This window comes from Hypanus sabinus, chromosome 7, assembly GCF_030144855.1.
Source record: "Hypanus sabinus isolate sHypSab1 chromosome 7, sHypSab1.hap1, whole genome shotgun sequence".
NCBI classification, from domain to species: Eukaryota; Metazoa; Chordata; class Chondrichthyes; order Myliobatiformes; family Dasyatidae; genus Hypanus; species Hypanus sabinus.
In genome coordinates this window covers 20677545-20694807 of record NC_082712.1, presented here as the reverse complement: position 1 = coordinate 20694807, position 17263 = coordinate 20677545, and the positions used below count along the sequence as shown (strand labels likewise).

The following is a 17263-nucleotide window of genomic DNA, read 5'->3' as shown; positions in this document are numbered from 1 at the left end:
ATGGCTGTGGCCAAGGGAGAACATCACTGTATTTGGTAGGATATACCACTTGAGCATTTCATGGGCCTGAATCATTCAAGGGACATCACTGATCTATATGCAGTGTTATGCCTGCAGCCCCCTCCTTTGTGAGAATCACAAGAGCACTAGTGGGGGGGGGGGGGGGGGGGTCAGTAGATCCAGGAAATGGGAGAGAGACGTGCCGGATGCCTCGTTCCCCGGCGATGCAAAATAACGCGACATTGACCATTGTCTCCTGGAGACCACGTTTGTGGATTGGGGACTATGCTACGTGCAAGCCCTCGGGCAAAGTGGGCTGGTTGAGAGAGAGATTGCATCATCCCAACCTGATTGACATCTGAGACCCACAGAAATGATTTTCTTGAACTAACAACGGGGAAAGCAACTTCCCCAATTCAACGGATTTGCTTCATAAAAGACCCGGGCAAGTTTCTTTTCTCACAAATCTCTCTCTCTCCAACAAGTGAAAACCCAGCGGTCCCCAAAGGCTGAAGCCTGCAGGAACTGAGTGACTTTTATATTTCCATCGGACAATATATTATCCCCTAGACAAACGATTGAGCTGTTTCTTATTGATGGTTATTATTACACCCGCGCTTTTAGATTGAGTAGTGACGACGTATATTATCTGAATGTGTGTATTAATCTTATTTTTGTGCCCCTTTATAAATAAAGACTTTTAAAAATAGTACCATCAGACTTCACCGGACCTCTCTATCTTTGCTGGTAAGTGACCTGGTTATGGGGTACGTAACAGCAGCAAGAGAACCAGATCTTCAGTGCTGGACTCCTGCCAGTGACCACAACAGTATCGGCTCCCACTAGCACATGAACATGTGCCAGGAGGGCTCTTGCCCCAGGATCCCTGCATAATTACAGGACATCAGTATCCAATTCCACCTCCCTCACAAATCTTTGTCTTTTCATTCTGATCATGGGTTAATTCTATTCATCAAATTTCATCTGATAATTTTAAATTTCTAAATCAAATTGTATTGTAATTTGTTAATGCCAATGAAAACAAGATCCAATTTCTCCAAGTCTTTCTTTGCATTTTATAATTCCTTATAGTGGTGTGCATCTCAGTGAATCTGCATTTTGCATTATCATTGTGTGATATCCATCCCATAATGGACCAATTATATAAAAATATATCTCAAAAGAGAAGATAAAATGATGATTGCTGATCCTCAACTGAGTCAATGATGGATGCTGTGAGAAGGACCAGGAGGAGGGAAATTTAACTGTTGGTGCTGCTGCTACTGTAAAGAAGAACAAATCAATGCTTTAAAAGGTTCCTGGAGATGATTATAGGTTCACGCTGAGTAGCTAAAGGCATGAGCATAGGAAATTCCTACTCAATGCATTAGAAGACATTGGGAAGGCAGAATACTTGATAAAATCAGGTCGGGATTTGGCAGGACAAAGGTGTTCAAGATGGGATTAATAATTGTCAACCATTGGGTTTACAAGGAGAGAGAGAGAGAGAGAGAGAGAGAGAGAGAGAGAGAGAGAGAGAGAGAGAGAGAGAGAGAGAGAGAGAGAGATAACAAAACAGGATAAAAAACTCAGAATAAGTTCATCAACAGTATGCAAACTTTCAGCCCAAAGACAAACTTGCACTATCTGGGAATAGTAGAAATTATTCAAATTTATCAGGAAAGAAGCAAATGAATGAATCTAAAATTGTAGTCTGATACATGATGCTAGGATTAAGTCAACATACAATCGGTGTGGAGTCACTTTAGTACGTTCAAAACCCATATTTAGACTTGGACATAACTACATAGAAGTTATTTGTAGACTCATATCTACATATAAAAAATTATAATGATAATACATAATATACTCATCATACTCTAACTTAAATTGTTCTGGTCATCTTCCTCTGAAAATCTACCAACTTTCAAAATATAGGTTTCACAAGCGTAATCCATAACTAATGTTTAGTTTGGCTTACTACCCACCAATTTCCACCTTGAAGTTGTGATAGATTAAATCTCATCTTGCTTAAAGTAAAAAAAGCACTTACTTCATGTGAAGTTGGTGGCTCCACATATTCTCCACGAACAAGAGGCCTGTCTTCAACAATATCATTTTCACGAATGAATGAAATACCAGCTGTTTTTATATCATTATTAGGTAAATGACGCTCCACTAAAGGTCTTATCTAAAAAAAAACACAAGTTTATTCTACTTTTCCTCCAATACATCTATACACACATCTACTTGGTTGATGGAACTGTTAGATGCTCCTTCACATGAAGTGTCACTGAGAAATCTTAAGAATACAATGACTGATTTTTATTTCACTAGTTTAAACATACAGAAAGTCAGGCACTGATCTCCACAATCATTTCCTTCAAAGCTCCATGATGCAAGCCCTGACAATTTATTGTTTTTTAGCCTCGTTACTTAATCCAATACTAATTTCTTACTATTATTAAGTACTTTTGGCTTCTCATTCACACTTAACTTTAATAATTCTGGAAGATTTTCTGTAACTTTCTCAGTGATGACAAATGCTTTTTTGATCTAAAGCTATCTTTTATTCCTCATGTACTCTTCTATAAGTACTTTCTCAAACCTAGACTTTATTAGATTTAGGTTTAGAGTTTTTTTCACCTGTCCCTGATCATAAAGATGTCCCATTGGAGACTGTCAGAACTACATGCAAAGGGATACAGAGAAAGCGTGGTACAGCTACCACAAAGGATTAACACAGAAAAGCCAGGGATTAGCACCCTCCTGCCACTGAACACACATAATTATATCTTGCACTTGTCACTTTTGGAAAATAAACACAAGAGATTGTGCAGATGCTGGAAATCCAGAGTAGAACACACAAAATGCTGGAGTAGCATCTATGGAGAGGAATAAACAGTCAAAATTTCAGACCAACACCATTCTAGAATTTTGTGTGTGTCCCTTATGGAATGGTTGTTTAAAAGAAAGTAATTATCATAATACACAGTGGATTCCAGTGAATTAGACCATCAGTTAATCAGAGCAGCCGCTTATTTGGGACAACACTTAAGGAACAAAAACTAATCAAGAAAATTGTTGGGATTCCCTTCGTTTATTTGAGACACTTTGCCACTTAATTTGGGCAAGAGAATATTGTTGAACAGGTTCTAGATAGCATTAGTCATGCACACTTGTATGGCCATTAAATGCCACAGTTTTTAAATAGCACCAGTTGCATGCTTTTGGTTTCAAAAAGCAGTGAGTTTCGTCATTGATAGTTGGTGAGATATAAGCAGTAAGACAATTCTGAACTGTTTTGCTCACTGTGGTTTCAAGCATTCAGGATTGAAGATACCAGAAACTGCTGGGAGTGAAAATGAAATGAATTCACTATTGAAACAAATAAGGAACTATGAAGAATTTGAAGGCAGTGATAAATATCTTGAATGGTACAGTGAAAATGAAGATTTGGAGGATGCAATCGTCAACAGCATTGTATGAAGGCAGCCCATTATCTACTCTAGATGTCTGTGTTGACTTTATTCATTGCGTACACTGAATGAATTCCACTGTCAATAACTATTAGGAACTGATACAGTTTATAGTACTGTAGTACTATTTGCTAGTGTTTTCATTTGTTCAATTTTTCATTTAAATACATAATTTTTTACTAAATCTGTCTTTTCAAATGCCTTTTTAACTATTTCCATGAAATTTCGGCTAATTGGGGTAGTCACTTAACTGGGCCAAAATGTACTGGTCTCAATGTGTCCCAACTAACCATAAGACCGTAAGATATAGGAGCAGAAGTAGGCCATTCAGCCCATCAAGTCTGCTCCACCATTCAATCATGGGCTGATCCAATTCTTCCAGTCATCCCCACTCCCCTGCCTTCTCCACATACCCTTTGATGCCCTGGCTAATCAAGAATCTATCTATCTCTGCCTTAAATGCACCTAATGACTTGGCCTCCACAGCCGCTCGTGGCAACAAATTCCACAAATTTGCCACCCTCTGACTAAAGTAATTTCTCCACATCTCTGTTCTAAATGGACATTCTTCAATCCTGAAGTTGTGTCCTTTTGTCCTGGACTCCCCTGCCATGGGAAATAACTGGAATCTACAGTAATTACATTTTATTGCAAGATTTATAATAGATCCTGTAATATGACTGCTAACATGTATTATATTTTTCCAACTTTAGAAACAATGTATATCTTTGTAAAATAACTCCAACAATATTACTAAAAAGTAAAACTTTTAAAAGGTGAAAAGACCGAAAAGTCAAAATAAAAAAAAGCACTTAGATCAGGCAGCATCTGTGGAAAGAGAAGCAGAGTTGACGTTTCAGGTGGTTGACCCTTTGTCCAAATAAGGTCAATCTTTAAACTAAATACCATATAATGCTAAGCGATGGTGTGACTTGCTTATAATGTTTAGTGATTTTTACCTGTAATTCAGCATTTGCACCTGTAGATGGCACTGTGATACAAGGTTTCAGTGCTAAAATTATCAGTTTATCACAAGATTTATCCTTTCAGCTGCCCAGATGCAGGCATTGTATGTGTGCGGTTCTGGCCAATTTATGGGGCAGTATGGCACAGATATAATGCATAATAAGAGTTTAATGTGACAGCTAATCAGCACATCAGGTGTGCAGAATGCCCCTTCCGTAGGAGCTCAGTATTTTGAGTTTTAGCATATTAATCCAAGAATGTTCAAAACATGTTGAACACTGGCTCTCACAGTACTGATGGACATAATCAGAACCTGCATGGTAGAACTGCATGAAGTCAGAAATTTATGTTACAGGAAGGAGGCCAATCAACACCACTAGAAATAAAGCTTTAGCTTAATCCCACCTTCAAGCTCTCAGCCCAAAGCCTTGCAAGTTATGGCTTTTCAGGTGTTCATCTAGGCTCTTTTCAATGTGATTACAGTTTCTAACTCCACCACTCTTTCAGGCAGTGAATTCCAGAATACTAGCACTGGAGTGAAATAACGTTTTCCTCAAAACATTTTCCCATAAATTAAAATTACTGACACCTCTTGTAAGGAAATTAGGTCCTTTCTGTTCAACCTAAGACTTGTAAACCTATCTAAACTTCCATTAAATCTCTCCATAGTCTCTCTTTTCCTAAAGAAAACAAACCTTGGCTAGACAATTTTTACTCAGAATAGTAATCAAAAGTCCTGGCACAATGCTTGAAAGTCTCGTCTAGTGCTGTCACATCACTCTAGAGCAATGGCAAATTAAGCAGCATACAGTATTCCACAGAACACTACATACCAAACAGTACAGGTGTTCTGGCCCATGATATTGTGACAACCTTTCTGACTTCCTCTAAAATCAATATAACCATTCCCTGCAACATGCCCTCCATTTTTCTACTATTCATGTATCTACCTAAGATTCTCCTAAATGTCCTTTATGTATTTGCACTACCACTACCTTTGAAGCACCTAGCACTCTGTGCAAGAAACCTACCTCTGATACTCCACCCCATACTTTCCTCCAAACATCTTATGCCTCCTTGTGCTTGCCTTTTCTGCACTGGGAAAAAATATTCTTGCTGTTCACTCTATCTTATCTTGTGGTGGTGGTTCAATGATAAAAATAGAGTATGCAGGAGCACGAACAACCCTTCAACCCTGTGCTGCCATCCAGCATGATCACGGTTGATCAGCCAGTACCATGTCCTTTCTTATTCCCAACATCCCTTGATTCCTCTAGTTCCAAGAATATAATCTAATTTCTTCTTGAATGTTTTTAATAATTGTCTTTGATTTGTTTCACTCTCAGCCATTCAGAAACAGCTTCTTCCCATCCAACATGAGAGCTATGAATGGTCCATGAACACTACATTATTGTTTTTTTTGCACTATTTTGCAACTTATAGAAATTGTATACTTTGTACTGCTGCTGCAAAACAACAATGGCCCCTGGGGGTCATGTCAGATTTCATAGGGGCCAGATGTAAAAACAAGAAACTGGGGGGCCATAGAAGTTTGAATGGGCTGTGCTTATTACTACAATATACAAATAAAAAAAGAAATGAATATTTGTAAATTAATTGGAACAATGAACAAAAATGGGAAAATATGCTAGATGATGCAAATGAGGCAGCAAAGCAACTTTGTTTGTGCGTGGGGTGGGGGGAGATGAGCCATCAGCATCAGGCAGCACTGGCAGGCAGTTCGGAGGAAAGTGCAAAAGGCAATACAGGCCATACAAAGTGCAAAAGGCAATACAGGCCATACAAAATGAGTGGTGTGGCCATACAAAAGGCACAAGAAATCCAGTCCTTTGCCGATAATAATGACGTGTATAACTTTTACAATGCTGTCAAAACCATCTACGGCCCAATAAATCATGCGTTACTCCCCTGAAAACAGCAGATGGTCTAACACTTCTGAAGAATCAGAATACCATTCTGCTGAGGTGAGCAGAGCATTTTAACACCCTGCTTAATCAGGATTCTGATGCAGACCCCATCATCCTGGACAATCTGCCTGAACTTCCTCCTATCCATGACCTCACGCTACCACCAACCTTCCAGGAGGTTCTATCAGCTGTCCATTCCCTTAAGAACAATAAGTCCCCTGGCACTGACAATATCTGCTCAGTTACTGAAGAACGGAGGGTACATGTGTATGCGCACCCTCTAGCAGTACATCACCAAGGCCTGGACTGACGAGAACATCCTACAACAATGGAGAAATGCAAACATCATTGTCATTTATAAGAACAAGGGTGACAAGGACATCTGCGGCAATAGTAGGGGCATATCACTCCTTTCTGTTGCTGGAAAGGCCCTGGCTAAGGTGATGCTTCAGAGGCTCATCAGCAACATCACCAAGTCAATGCTGCCTGAATCACAGTGTGGACTTAGGAAGAACAGAAGCATGATCGACATGATCTTCACAGCCCAACAGCTTCAGGAAAAGTGCCGGGAGCAATATCAGGTTTATGGCCTTTGTCAACCTCTCCAAAGCATTCGACACTGTGCAAAGAGAGCTCAGGTTGGCTGTCCCAATAAATTTGTTAACATCCTCTCCAGTTCCACGATGGGATGACTGCTCAGATGACCATAGGAGGACAAGAATCAGAGCCCTTCCTTGTACACACAGGGGTGAGGCAGGGGCGAGTGCTATCACCAGTGCTCTTTAACATCTCCCTCTTGTGTGTTACCAAGCTTCTCCACAACGAGATTGAGGACAGCAGCGGTGTGGCAGTGGACGTCAGATTAGATGGCAACCTCTTTGACGTCAGGAGGCTCCACGCAACTACCAAACTCCTTAGCGAGTGGGTCCTGGAGCTGCAGTATGCAGACGACTATGAGAGCGTACAGCAGGAAGGGGCTGACTGTCAATACCATCAAGACAGAAGTGGTTTGCCAGTGGAGCACCAGTGTCCCACCCACTCTACCTGCCTTTACTGTTGGTGATGAAAAGCTGTCAGTAGTGTCATCTTTCAAATATCTAGGGAGCATTCTCTCTGAGGATAGCGGCATTGACAACGACATCCAGAGCTGCATTAAACAGGCATCAGCTGCCTTTGGGAGACTTCGGCGTAGAAACTTTCAGAACAAGAGCCTTCGCCCCTCCATAAAGGTCACCGTATACCAAGCGGTCTGTGTCGCCACCCTCCTTTACAGCTGTGAAGCTTGGGTAACCTACAGTCATCGCATCAAGTCCTTGGAGTGCTTCCATATAAGCTGCCTTCAGCGCATCCTGGGAATTACTTGGCATGAGCAGGTGTCTCACACTGAAATTCTTGTAAAAACCAACTGCAGAAGTATTGAGGCCATGATCACCCAGCGTCAGTTGCAGTGTCTGGGACATGCGATATGGATTCCCCCATGTTGGCTACCCCGCAGTGTTATACGGCCAGCTACATCATGGTGGTACGCTCAGCTGGAGGGCCGATGAAATGCTATAAGGATCAAATGAAAAATACTTTAAGGAAGTGCAAGATCAGACCCGAGGTCCTGGAAGATATTGCTGCTGACCGTATCACTTGGCACCAGCTGTGTAGGGAGGGGGTTCATACTCTGGAGATAGAAAGAACAGCCAGATGACAGCAGAAGAGAGCCAGGAGAAATGCAGCCATGGTTGCCATCACTACTACCACTTCCACATAGATATACATGTCCCACCTGCAATAGAGCTTGTAGCCGTTAAATGAGTGGACATCGTCATCGGATTTCGATGGACAACCGAAGAGGAAGAAAGGGGGGGGGAGGGGAAGGGGTAAGGGAGGGGTTTGCAGCACATCAATTGTTCTCTCTACTCCACATCCAGCCCCAAATCACAAACTGCAGACCACAGGGGACTGTTACAGCAAGGCCAATCAGCGAGTATACAGCAGAAGGATTAATTGGATTTCCCACCTCTTATCCAGTTGAATGTAATTTTAGTCATGTTCTTCACCTGCTATCAGAAGATTTCAAAAAAAATCAATCAAATTCATAAGACAACCTTTCCCAAAGTATTATTTCATTGACTGGAAAGTTAACAGAATACACCAACCGTTTCCTGAATACAAGTAGAAATGTACCTCCACTCATTCAGTAACATTTTGTATTCCTGTTTGCTAAGTTACTCTATATCAAAAACCATAACCAACCCTTTGACATCTACATTTTGGATATCATGGAGGTGGATGTAAGATATCTTGGTTATGGAGATCATGGGATAACTAACTCACTCAATAGGAGATGCTCACATTCCAATATGTTCCTTCCGCGCAATGTTGCTCTACCACTGTAAACTGTAGCATCCTGCTTGCAACATTATTGGAAAACAAATAAACTTTTTTTTATTACCAAGGAACTTGGAATTTACTGACAAAGCCAGACACAAATTTCTCACCCACAACTGCCGGCAAGTACACTATGATGATGAGCTGCTCTCTTGAATGGTTACAATGCTTTTGATGAAAGTACTTTAAGATGTCAGAATCAGAATCAGGTTTATTATCAGCGGCATATGTTGTGAAATTTGTTAACTTAGCAGTGGTAGTTCAATGCAAGACATAATATAGAAGAAAGAAGAATAAAATAATAATAATAAATAAATAAATAAGTAAATCAATTACAGTATGCATATATTGAATAGATTAAAAATCATGCAGAAAACAGAAATAATACATATTAAAAAAGTGAGTTAGTGTTCAAGGGTTCAATGTCCATTTAGGAATTGGATGGCAGAGGGAAAGAAGCTGTTCTTGAATCACTGAGTATGTGCTTTCAAGCTTCTGTACCTTCTACCTGATGGTATGTCAGAAAAGGGCATGCCCTTAGTGATTGACAACCTGATGGTAAGTCAGAAAAGGGCATGCCCTTAGTGATTGACATCCTTAATAATGAACGCTGCCTTTCTGAGACACTGCTCCTTGAAGATGTCCTGGATACTTTGCAAGCTAGTAGTTAAGATAGAGCTGACTAAATTTACAACCCTGTAGAGCTTCTTTCGATCTTGTGCAGTAGCCCCCCACCCCCATACCAGACAATGATGCAGCCTGTCAGAATGCTCTCCACAGTACATCAATAGAAGTTTTTGAGTGTATTTGTTGACATAGCAAATCTCTTCAAACTCCGAATGAAGTATAGTCACTGTCTTGCCTTCTTTCAATTCAGTTTTGCATCAATCTGTTGGGACCAGGTTGGATCCTCAAGGATCTTGACACCCAGGAACTTGAAATTGCTCACTCTCTCCTCTTCTGACCCCTCTATGAGGATTGGTATGTGTTCCTTTGTCTTACCCTTCTTGAAATCCACAATCAGCTCTTTTGTCTTACTGTTGTTGAGTGCCAAGTTGTTGCTGCAATACCACTCCACTAGTTGGCATATCTCACTCCTGTACGCCCTCTCGTCACCACCTGAGCTTCTACCAACAATGGTTATATCATCATCAAGCTTATGTACTTGAGCTATGTCTAGCCACACAGTCATTTGTATAGAGAGTAGAGCAGTGGGTTAAGCACCCACCCGAGGTGTACCAGTGTTGATCGTCAGCGAAGAGGATACGTTATCACCAATCCGCACAGAACCATGGTCGTCCAGTTAGGAAGTCGAGGATCCAGTTGCAGATGGAAGTACAGAGGCCCAGGTTCTGTAGCTTCTCAATCAGGACTGTGGGAATGATGGTATGAAATGCTGAGCTATAGTCGATGAACAGCATCCTGACATAGGTGCTTGTGTTGTCCAGGTGATCTAAAGCTGTGTGGAAAGCCATCGAGATTGCGTCTGCCATTAACCTATTGTGGCAATAGGCAAATTGCAGTGGGCCCAGGTCCTTGCTGAGGCAGGAGTTCAGTCTAGTCATAACCAACCTTTCAAAGCATTTCATCACTGTATATGTGAGCGTTACCGAGCAATAGTCATTAAGGCAGCTCACATTATTCTTCTAAGATGTAAAATTACCTTTACCAAAAGCATGGCAGTCATTCATATTCATAATATAAATGTTTCAACACAAAAATAACAGTAGACTTAAATGAGCTGCTACTCAGCTCTCAAATTCTAATTTAGTTAAACTGAAGGAAAACTTACTGCTTCATTTGTTTCACATGGGAAACTTTCAGGGAGGTGCCTTTCATATTTAAATCGTGATGAAACTTTTACAGCATAATGTGAATTTTTACTTGAGTGTGTCCTATCCTGGAAAAAAACAAGGAAATAGCTTTTTAGCACTCCATTTCAGTTATAGTGACCTTTGGCATTGATGAACTTCTATATATTTTAACAGGATTATTTAACATTATAAAGCTATTATTAGTAAAAAGTAATTTAAGACTAAAATAATGTCGGCTAATGAAGTTTGCAACCCATCAATACCAACACCAAATATCAAAATAATACACGATCCTAGAAATTAATTTGTGTTTTTATTCAGCATTGTTAAATCACTGCATGTCTTCTTAATGCTATGTTAACAAGCTCCAAAGAGATTGTGAAGTTCAACAGTGTTTTCATAAAATAGCACTGTCCGGTTTCCTCATTTAATGCCAAAATATTTCAAAACAGCAGGTGCTGCTGAGAAACTAGTCAAATTTCTAGCAGCTGACAGCACTTCAAGAAACATTTGAAATCCCATAAGTCAGCCCTTAAAAACACAAGCATACAACATCACTAACAGCTACAACAACATATTCAAGGTCAATGGTAAGTATGGCAAGTCCAGTGATTCCTGAGGGCATCGAGCATACTCCCAGGTTTATGGAGAAGAACCTCAAAAGGCTAATAAATCATATCACTTGAAGAAGGCATGTTCGCTCTTCAAGTGAGATAGTGACCTCTCAGGGCCAGAAAAGGTTATTCTAATTTACATCCAGGCAGACAGGTCAGTGTGGGAATGTAAAATGACATACAACTGGAAGCTCAAAGCTGACCACTGCAGATAGAGCACAGGTGCTCTGCAAAATGATTGCTTCATCAATGCTTAGCCTTGCTAACGTAGATGTGGCCATTTCACAAATAACAAACACAAGTGATTAGGTTGGAGGAGGTGCACATGAATCTCTGCCTCACCTGGAAAGGCTGTTTCGGTGAATGGAGATGATGAAAGGACAAGTGTTGTCCCTCCAATGGGTGCAGGGGAAAGGTGGGTAGGAAGGAATGAGCAGGGAGTCACAAAGAATGTGGTCTCAGTGGAAAGCAGAAAGGGGAAGTTGTAACAAGTCATGAAGTTTAGTTAGAGCTAACAGAAATAATGAAGGATATGACGCTGGATGTAGAAGCTATTGGGGTGAGTCTTTGTTCTGTATGAGGGTGAGGGTGATGTGAGATCTTAATCGCACAGACAAGCACCTTTGGTGGGAACTTCCCCAGGAAATGTTTGTAAACACAAAGGATCTGCCCCCAATGGCAACAAGTGATGGTGGATGGCTTATCCACCCTATAAGTTGATGGAGAAGTAGAAGTTTTATTTCATGAGACACAGCATCAGCCACATCTTTGCCACAGCAGCTATCAGAAACTATAAAAGGGGGAATGTTTCAGCTGATGCAAGCTCCAATGATCTTCGAAGAAGGAAAATGAAGGCAAAGGAGAACAAGCTCCCACTTGCCTCTGTTGCTCTTGAGGGGGCTGAAGTGAGGATTACCCTATGAAAGCATTTCCTGTGTATCTTATTTATTTTAACTCTCAGATCAGCTTAGACAGGGTAAAAATGATTAGAAGACCTAACTGAACTCTTTTCCATCCAAACATTCAGTCACAAGCAGTAAGAACATTAAGTCCCAAAATACCTAGTCTTCTCTTTAAATCTGCATACCAGCCCTTATTTAAATATAAACTCTGATTAGACATTTTCACTGGACTCCTGAGCTATGGAAAGATGTCGAAGTCCCTTTTAGGCCAAGTTTGCTGTTTGGCCAACAGACCAAGAAAGACAAGTCTTGGATGGCGGAATTGAACTCCAATGTCCTGAGCAACAATAGAGTTGCGCTAACTGCCATGCAACCATCTTACTATAGATTGAGTACTCCTTATACAAAATGCCTGGGATCGGAAGTCATAATTTCTGAGCGTGCTACCCGTAAGCGCCTTTATCTTACACTTGTAAAGAAAATTGTGCCAACAACGCAGGCGATATCCTACAGATGGTTCACAAAATTGCTTCTTATACTTCTTTTTCTTTCAAATATGGTTCTGGTACTGATGGAGCCTGTGATCTAGTTTGATAATATTTTTTTGGGGCCGACTGAGTGATTGACCTGGCACTTAGCTGTCTCTGAGAGGGTTCTAGGAGGTGAGTGGCCTTCTCAAGGCCAAGTTTAGAGATGGGTGTGAGTCCATGATCAACTTCATTTCTCACTGATTAAAGCATCCAGAAAGATTGAAATCATCGAGGTGAGTGCAGAAGGCAAGCAAGTGTTCAGTGCTGTCTACCACCTTCTTGCTTGCTGCTGCCAGAGAAGGTGTCTGCGTATGTTGGTCTCTCTCTCTCTTCCTCCCTCTCGTTCACTGCTCCTGAAGGAAAGTCCCTGCTTTTGACTGATCTCTCTCTCTCTCCTTCAATGCTGTTGCAGGATGGTGCAGCAGTTCTGGCTCTGCTGTTTGTGAAATGGATTGTAGTTCACATTATGATGTGTTTTCTGGCTCCGGTCACCACTTTTGCTGTTGTTATTTTAGGCAAATTTGAATCAGGGTGTCCTGCAGATAATGAACACTGAGCTGAACTGAATATGGACATTGTTATGTTTTATATTCAGTGTTTACACTCATTCTTTTTTGTTGCCATTTGCGTGACATGTTTGTTTGTGGGAGGGGGGGGGGGTTGATGATTTTCTTTGAAGTTTTCTTTCATTTGTCTGTGGGGGAAACAAATCACAGTATTGTGTCCTGCACACATACTTGGATAATAAATGTACTTGGAATCCTTTCATATATACTTAACAGTAAAATTATTACATACCATTAATATAATGTGTGCAGGGAAACAAAAGTAGTACAGCAGCATCGGGAGAATACCTGAATCAGCTGTTGTACAACAACAAACAATGACAGGCTTTCAGTTTCCACCTACAATGCCGTGTTTTGATTAGAAAGTTACAGTACAACTGCCTTTGTATTTTACTATTTTAGGTTTTATGTACAGTACAAAAACAATCAGCATTGTAGCGTCGTTCTGGTGTTACAGTTTCATCAGCGATGATCTTCACAAACTTAATAATAAATTTATCTGCTACTTCATGATTAGCAGAGGCTTTAACTTTAAATTTTAATGCCAGGTCTTTTCTTAAACTTCTGCAACCAACCTCCTGAATATTCAGATATCTTCAGTTTTTCATGATCTTGCTTCATGATCAGCATACTGTTAAAGGACATATGTTCACTATAATGCTGACAAATCCATTCTTTCAATACACAATCACAGTCTTCATTTTTTGCTTTATGCAATGTTTTTCTGTTTTTCATCAACTGCTTATTACATATGCAAGGTCACTTCTCAGAACTATCTGTGATGCACAGAGATATGTGCTTCACCTGGGACCCTTTGCAGTGCCTTGTGGAATTTTTGATTTACGATTTCATATCAGCTCTCAAAAAAATTGTGGAATTCTGGGGTTTTGGGATTTTGGAAATTCAAATAGCAGATACTCAACCAGTATTTATTTCTTCTTTGTTCAAGAGAAGCCAGAGTGAAGCTCAAATGCTTTAAGGAGAATTAATTGATAACCAAGGAGTGTCACTTGCAAAGTGGCATGCTGCCAATTTGGCATAGAATCTAAACTGAAACTGTAATCTCTGCAGTATCAGATGCAAATAAAAAATTAACATGCATCAAATTCCAGTTTCTGCATTCATGCAAGTATGATATTTAACGAAGTACATCTCTATTTTAATAGACCATTTGTTTACAAAAGCCTTAGAAACTGAGTTTGATGCACTGTCTCTCTCATTAGCCATTATATGGGGAAAATACTGCAAATGGCTTCAGTGCACCTTGTTTCAGAGAATATAATTTAGCCAGAGCATTTGCTCCTACTAGAACTACAGGTCATGGGTCAAGTGTGAAAGGTGAAATGTTTAAGGGAACATGAGGGGAACTTCTTTGCACAGAGGGTGGTAAGAGTGTGAAATGAACTGCCTGTGGTGGATAAGGGCTCAATTTTAACATTTAAGAGAAATTTGGATAGGTACGCAGATGGGAAGGGTATGGAGGGCTAAAGTCTGGGTGCAGATCAATGGGACCATACAGAATAATAGTTCAACACGGACCAGATGGACCAAGAGGCCGGTTTCTCTGCTGTAGTATTCTATGACTCTACTCTACCCTTTCTAGATATACTGAAGATATAGTTTTCAAAGGGAATAAATCAGGGAGAAAAAGGAGCAAAGGCACAGTGGCAGGTTGATTTTAAACAGTAAGAGGCATGTGCAGAAGTAATGGATGGGCTGCAGTACTAGGGCTTGTGTTCCAAGCTCAGCATCATAAACTAGGGATACAGTCTTCTATAGCTACCTTCCCTGGCCCAACAATCAGCTGGAAAAATATCAAGAAGACAGAAGAAAATAAAGGAGTGACTAACACAGAAGCAAATATTAAAGGGAAAACAGCTTATATATAAGGTTGGGAAATAATATACCACATCACCTGAATTTGCATGAGGTGTTAAGAACCTTTAATTAGTATTTGTTCTCAGAAAATCAGTACCTTGTTGAGGTTGCTTAGCTCCTTGTGTTTTTTTGTCACAAGGCTTATTATGTCACATAAAAGCTGTATCTTCCGTTCTGCAAATCCGTAGTGCAGAAATTGTTCCTTTAAAAGCAATGGTTTATACTGGAACTGGTCTCGTAATACCTAGAAAAGTTCATGTTAACAGGAGAAAATAAATGTCACAATGTAAACTACATTATTTTATAGAATATTTACATTAGATTTCATTCAGACATATTTATTCATCCTGAACGTTTCTGTAACTTAAACTGGCTATTTAGTTATCAACCAAATAATTCACCCTCTCCAAATTTAAGACATAAAAATGCATAGTAGTGCACTATGTAATTCTTAAAAGTATAACCTGAGTGAGTTCCTATTTAGTATTTTTGGTACTATATATTACACTACGTTTCAATAAGCTCTACAAATTTACTTTTGCTAATACACCTCATAACCACATCAAAAGATATAATCACAAAAAAAGAATAGAAGAAAAAAATGTTTAATGGTAAAGAGGCATTTCTGGATGAAATCACAACAATCATAACATCTTGGTATGCTGAAAACATACATTAAAAACCGTATGTTAGAAAGATGGATTATGACCTTCAATTTTACCAAAGAAAAAAACAGCTGAAGTCGCTTAGCACTTCAGTGCAAGGATGTTGATCAGGTGCATCAAATAAATTAAACTAGTGAAAAAATGCCAACATTTACAAAAAGATATCTACAAGCAACATGATAATAGCTCTGTACTTATTCTTGTCCAGTGGTCAGTTCCTGGCAGCCCCTTTCTCTCTCTCAGACTGAGGGCAATGAGCTCCTTTTAATGGCACTATCTTTAATTACCCATAGAGTTAACTTAACACTACACATGAATTAGAATATGATGCACCCCACAATGTAGTTGCAATCAAATTACAAAATAAACAGAATGTCTACATTAAATACAGTATGCAAACATATATATTACTGAAAACTCAAGATATATTGTATAAAAATTTTTGATCAAAAGAAAGTTCAAACATTGAAAAATAATTACTCTTAAAACTTTTTCCAGATCGACAGCAGCATCTTGTTTTCAATTAGGAATACTCAAAGATAACAAATACTGCAAAAAAAATAAGAGAAGTATGCACAGACTGCTTTGAATTTAAAGAATGGACTACAATTGGAGAACAGTAACTCGGATGTAGCCTAACACACTGATCAACTGTAAATGGAGGAAGAAGTGAAATATATTTAGTTACAACATACATTCAAGAGGATTGTGAAGCAGTGTAGAATAGGTTTATAAGGTTAAGATTCATGGCATGAACTAACGCTGCTGAAAACCCAGTCCAAAAGTACTCAGTGGAAACTTCATGCTCATAATCTCCATTTGGACAAGGGATGCTTAAAAATGAAATATTTACTGAATATGTCACATTCAGAATCAAAGGAAATGTTCAGGCAAAAGTAATACAAATGAAAGTAAAATGGAAGTATATCTCTAAATGGCAGAAAAGATTACAAACTGAGTGAAATAACAGATAAAGTAAGGACTAACATTTATACAGAATCTTAATAATAAGATCGAGTTTCCAAAAAAAATGCTCCAATTGGTCAGGTAGTATCTATGCAAATGAATAAACAGTTGACGTTTTGGGCCTCTACCTGACCTACTGACCTCCTCTAGCATTTTGTGTGCCTTGCTCTGGAATCCCAGCATCTGCAGAACCTCCTGTGTTTATAATATTACAATTGCTTGGTCTCTTTAAACAACCTAAAATTTACCAAAAGCAAATAAACGTCGCTAATAACACTGGACATTTTATTTTGTAAGTGTTGCTTCCTCTGAAATTTATGTTCTTTATGATAGATTCCTTGAAGCTGAATACAAATATAATTTCAAACTACTTGTATCATGTAGGAATTTAGAGAAACAAGACATTAAATTTTATTAAACATAATGCGTTTAATTGCATAACAGGTGTTGACACTTTGCAATAGTTAACTGAGCTCAAATTGTTTTGCTGATGACTTTTGTCTGAGGCTTCTTGCTGAAGTGTCCAACAATAATCAGCCAGCATTGATAGATTCCAGTTGCCCCAATACCATTTCT

The 17263-nt window shown here is 39.4% G+C and overlaps 1 protein-coding gene across 4 annotated transcripts in view; it reads right to left on the bottom strand.

The window, feature by feature from the left end:
• The window catches only part of cep44 (centrosomal protein 44), a 78450-nt gene that overhangs the window by 26568 nt on the left and 34619 nt on the right, over positions 1-17263 (bottom strand). For 3 of the 4 annotated variants that reach the window (XR_009513041.1, XM_059974289.1, XM_059974288.1), the window contains exons 4-6: positions 15154-15300; positions 10545-10652; positions 2054-2191 (exon numbers count right to left, since the gene is read on the bottom strand). Coding sequence is in view for 3 of the 4 variants with exons in the window: in XM_059974289.1 (XP_059830272.1) it covers positions 2054-2191; positions 10545-10652; positions 15154-15300 (393 nt within the window). In the remaining variant the exon portion in view is untranslated. The remainder of the gene's footprint in view (positions 1-2053; positions 2192-10544; positions 10653-15153; positions 15301-17263) is intronic. The other variant, XM_059974290.1, reaches the window with a different exon arrangement.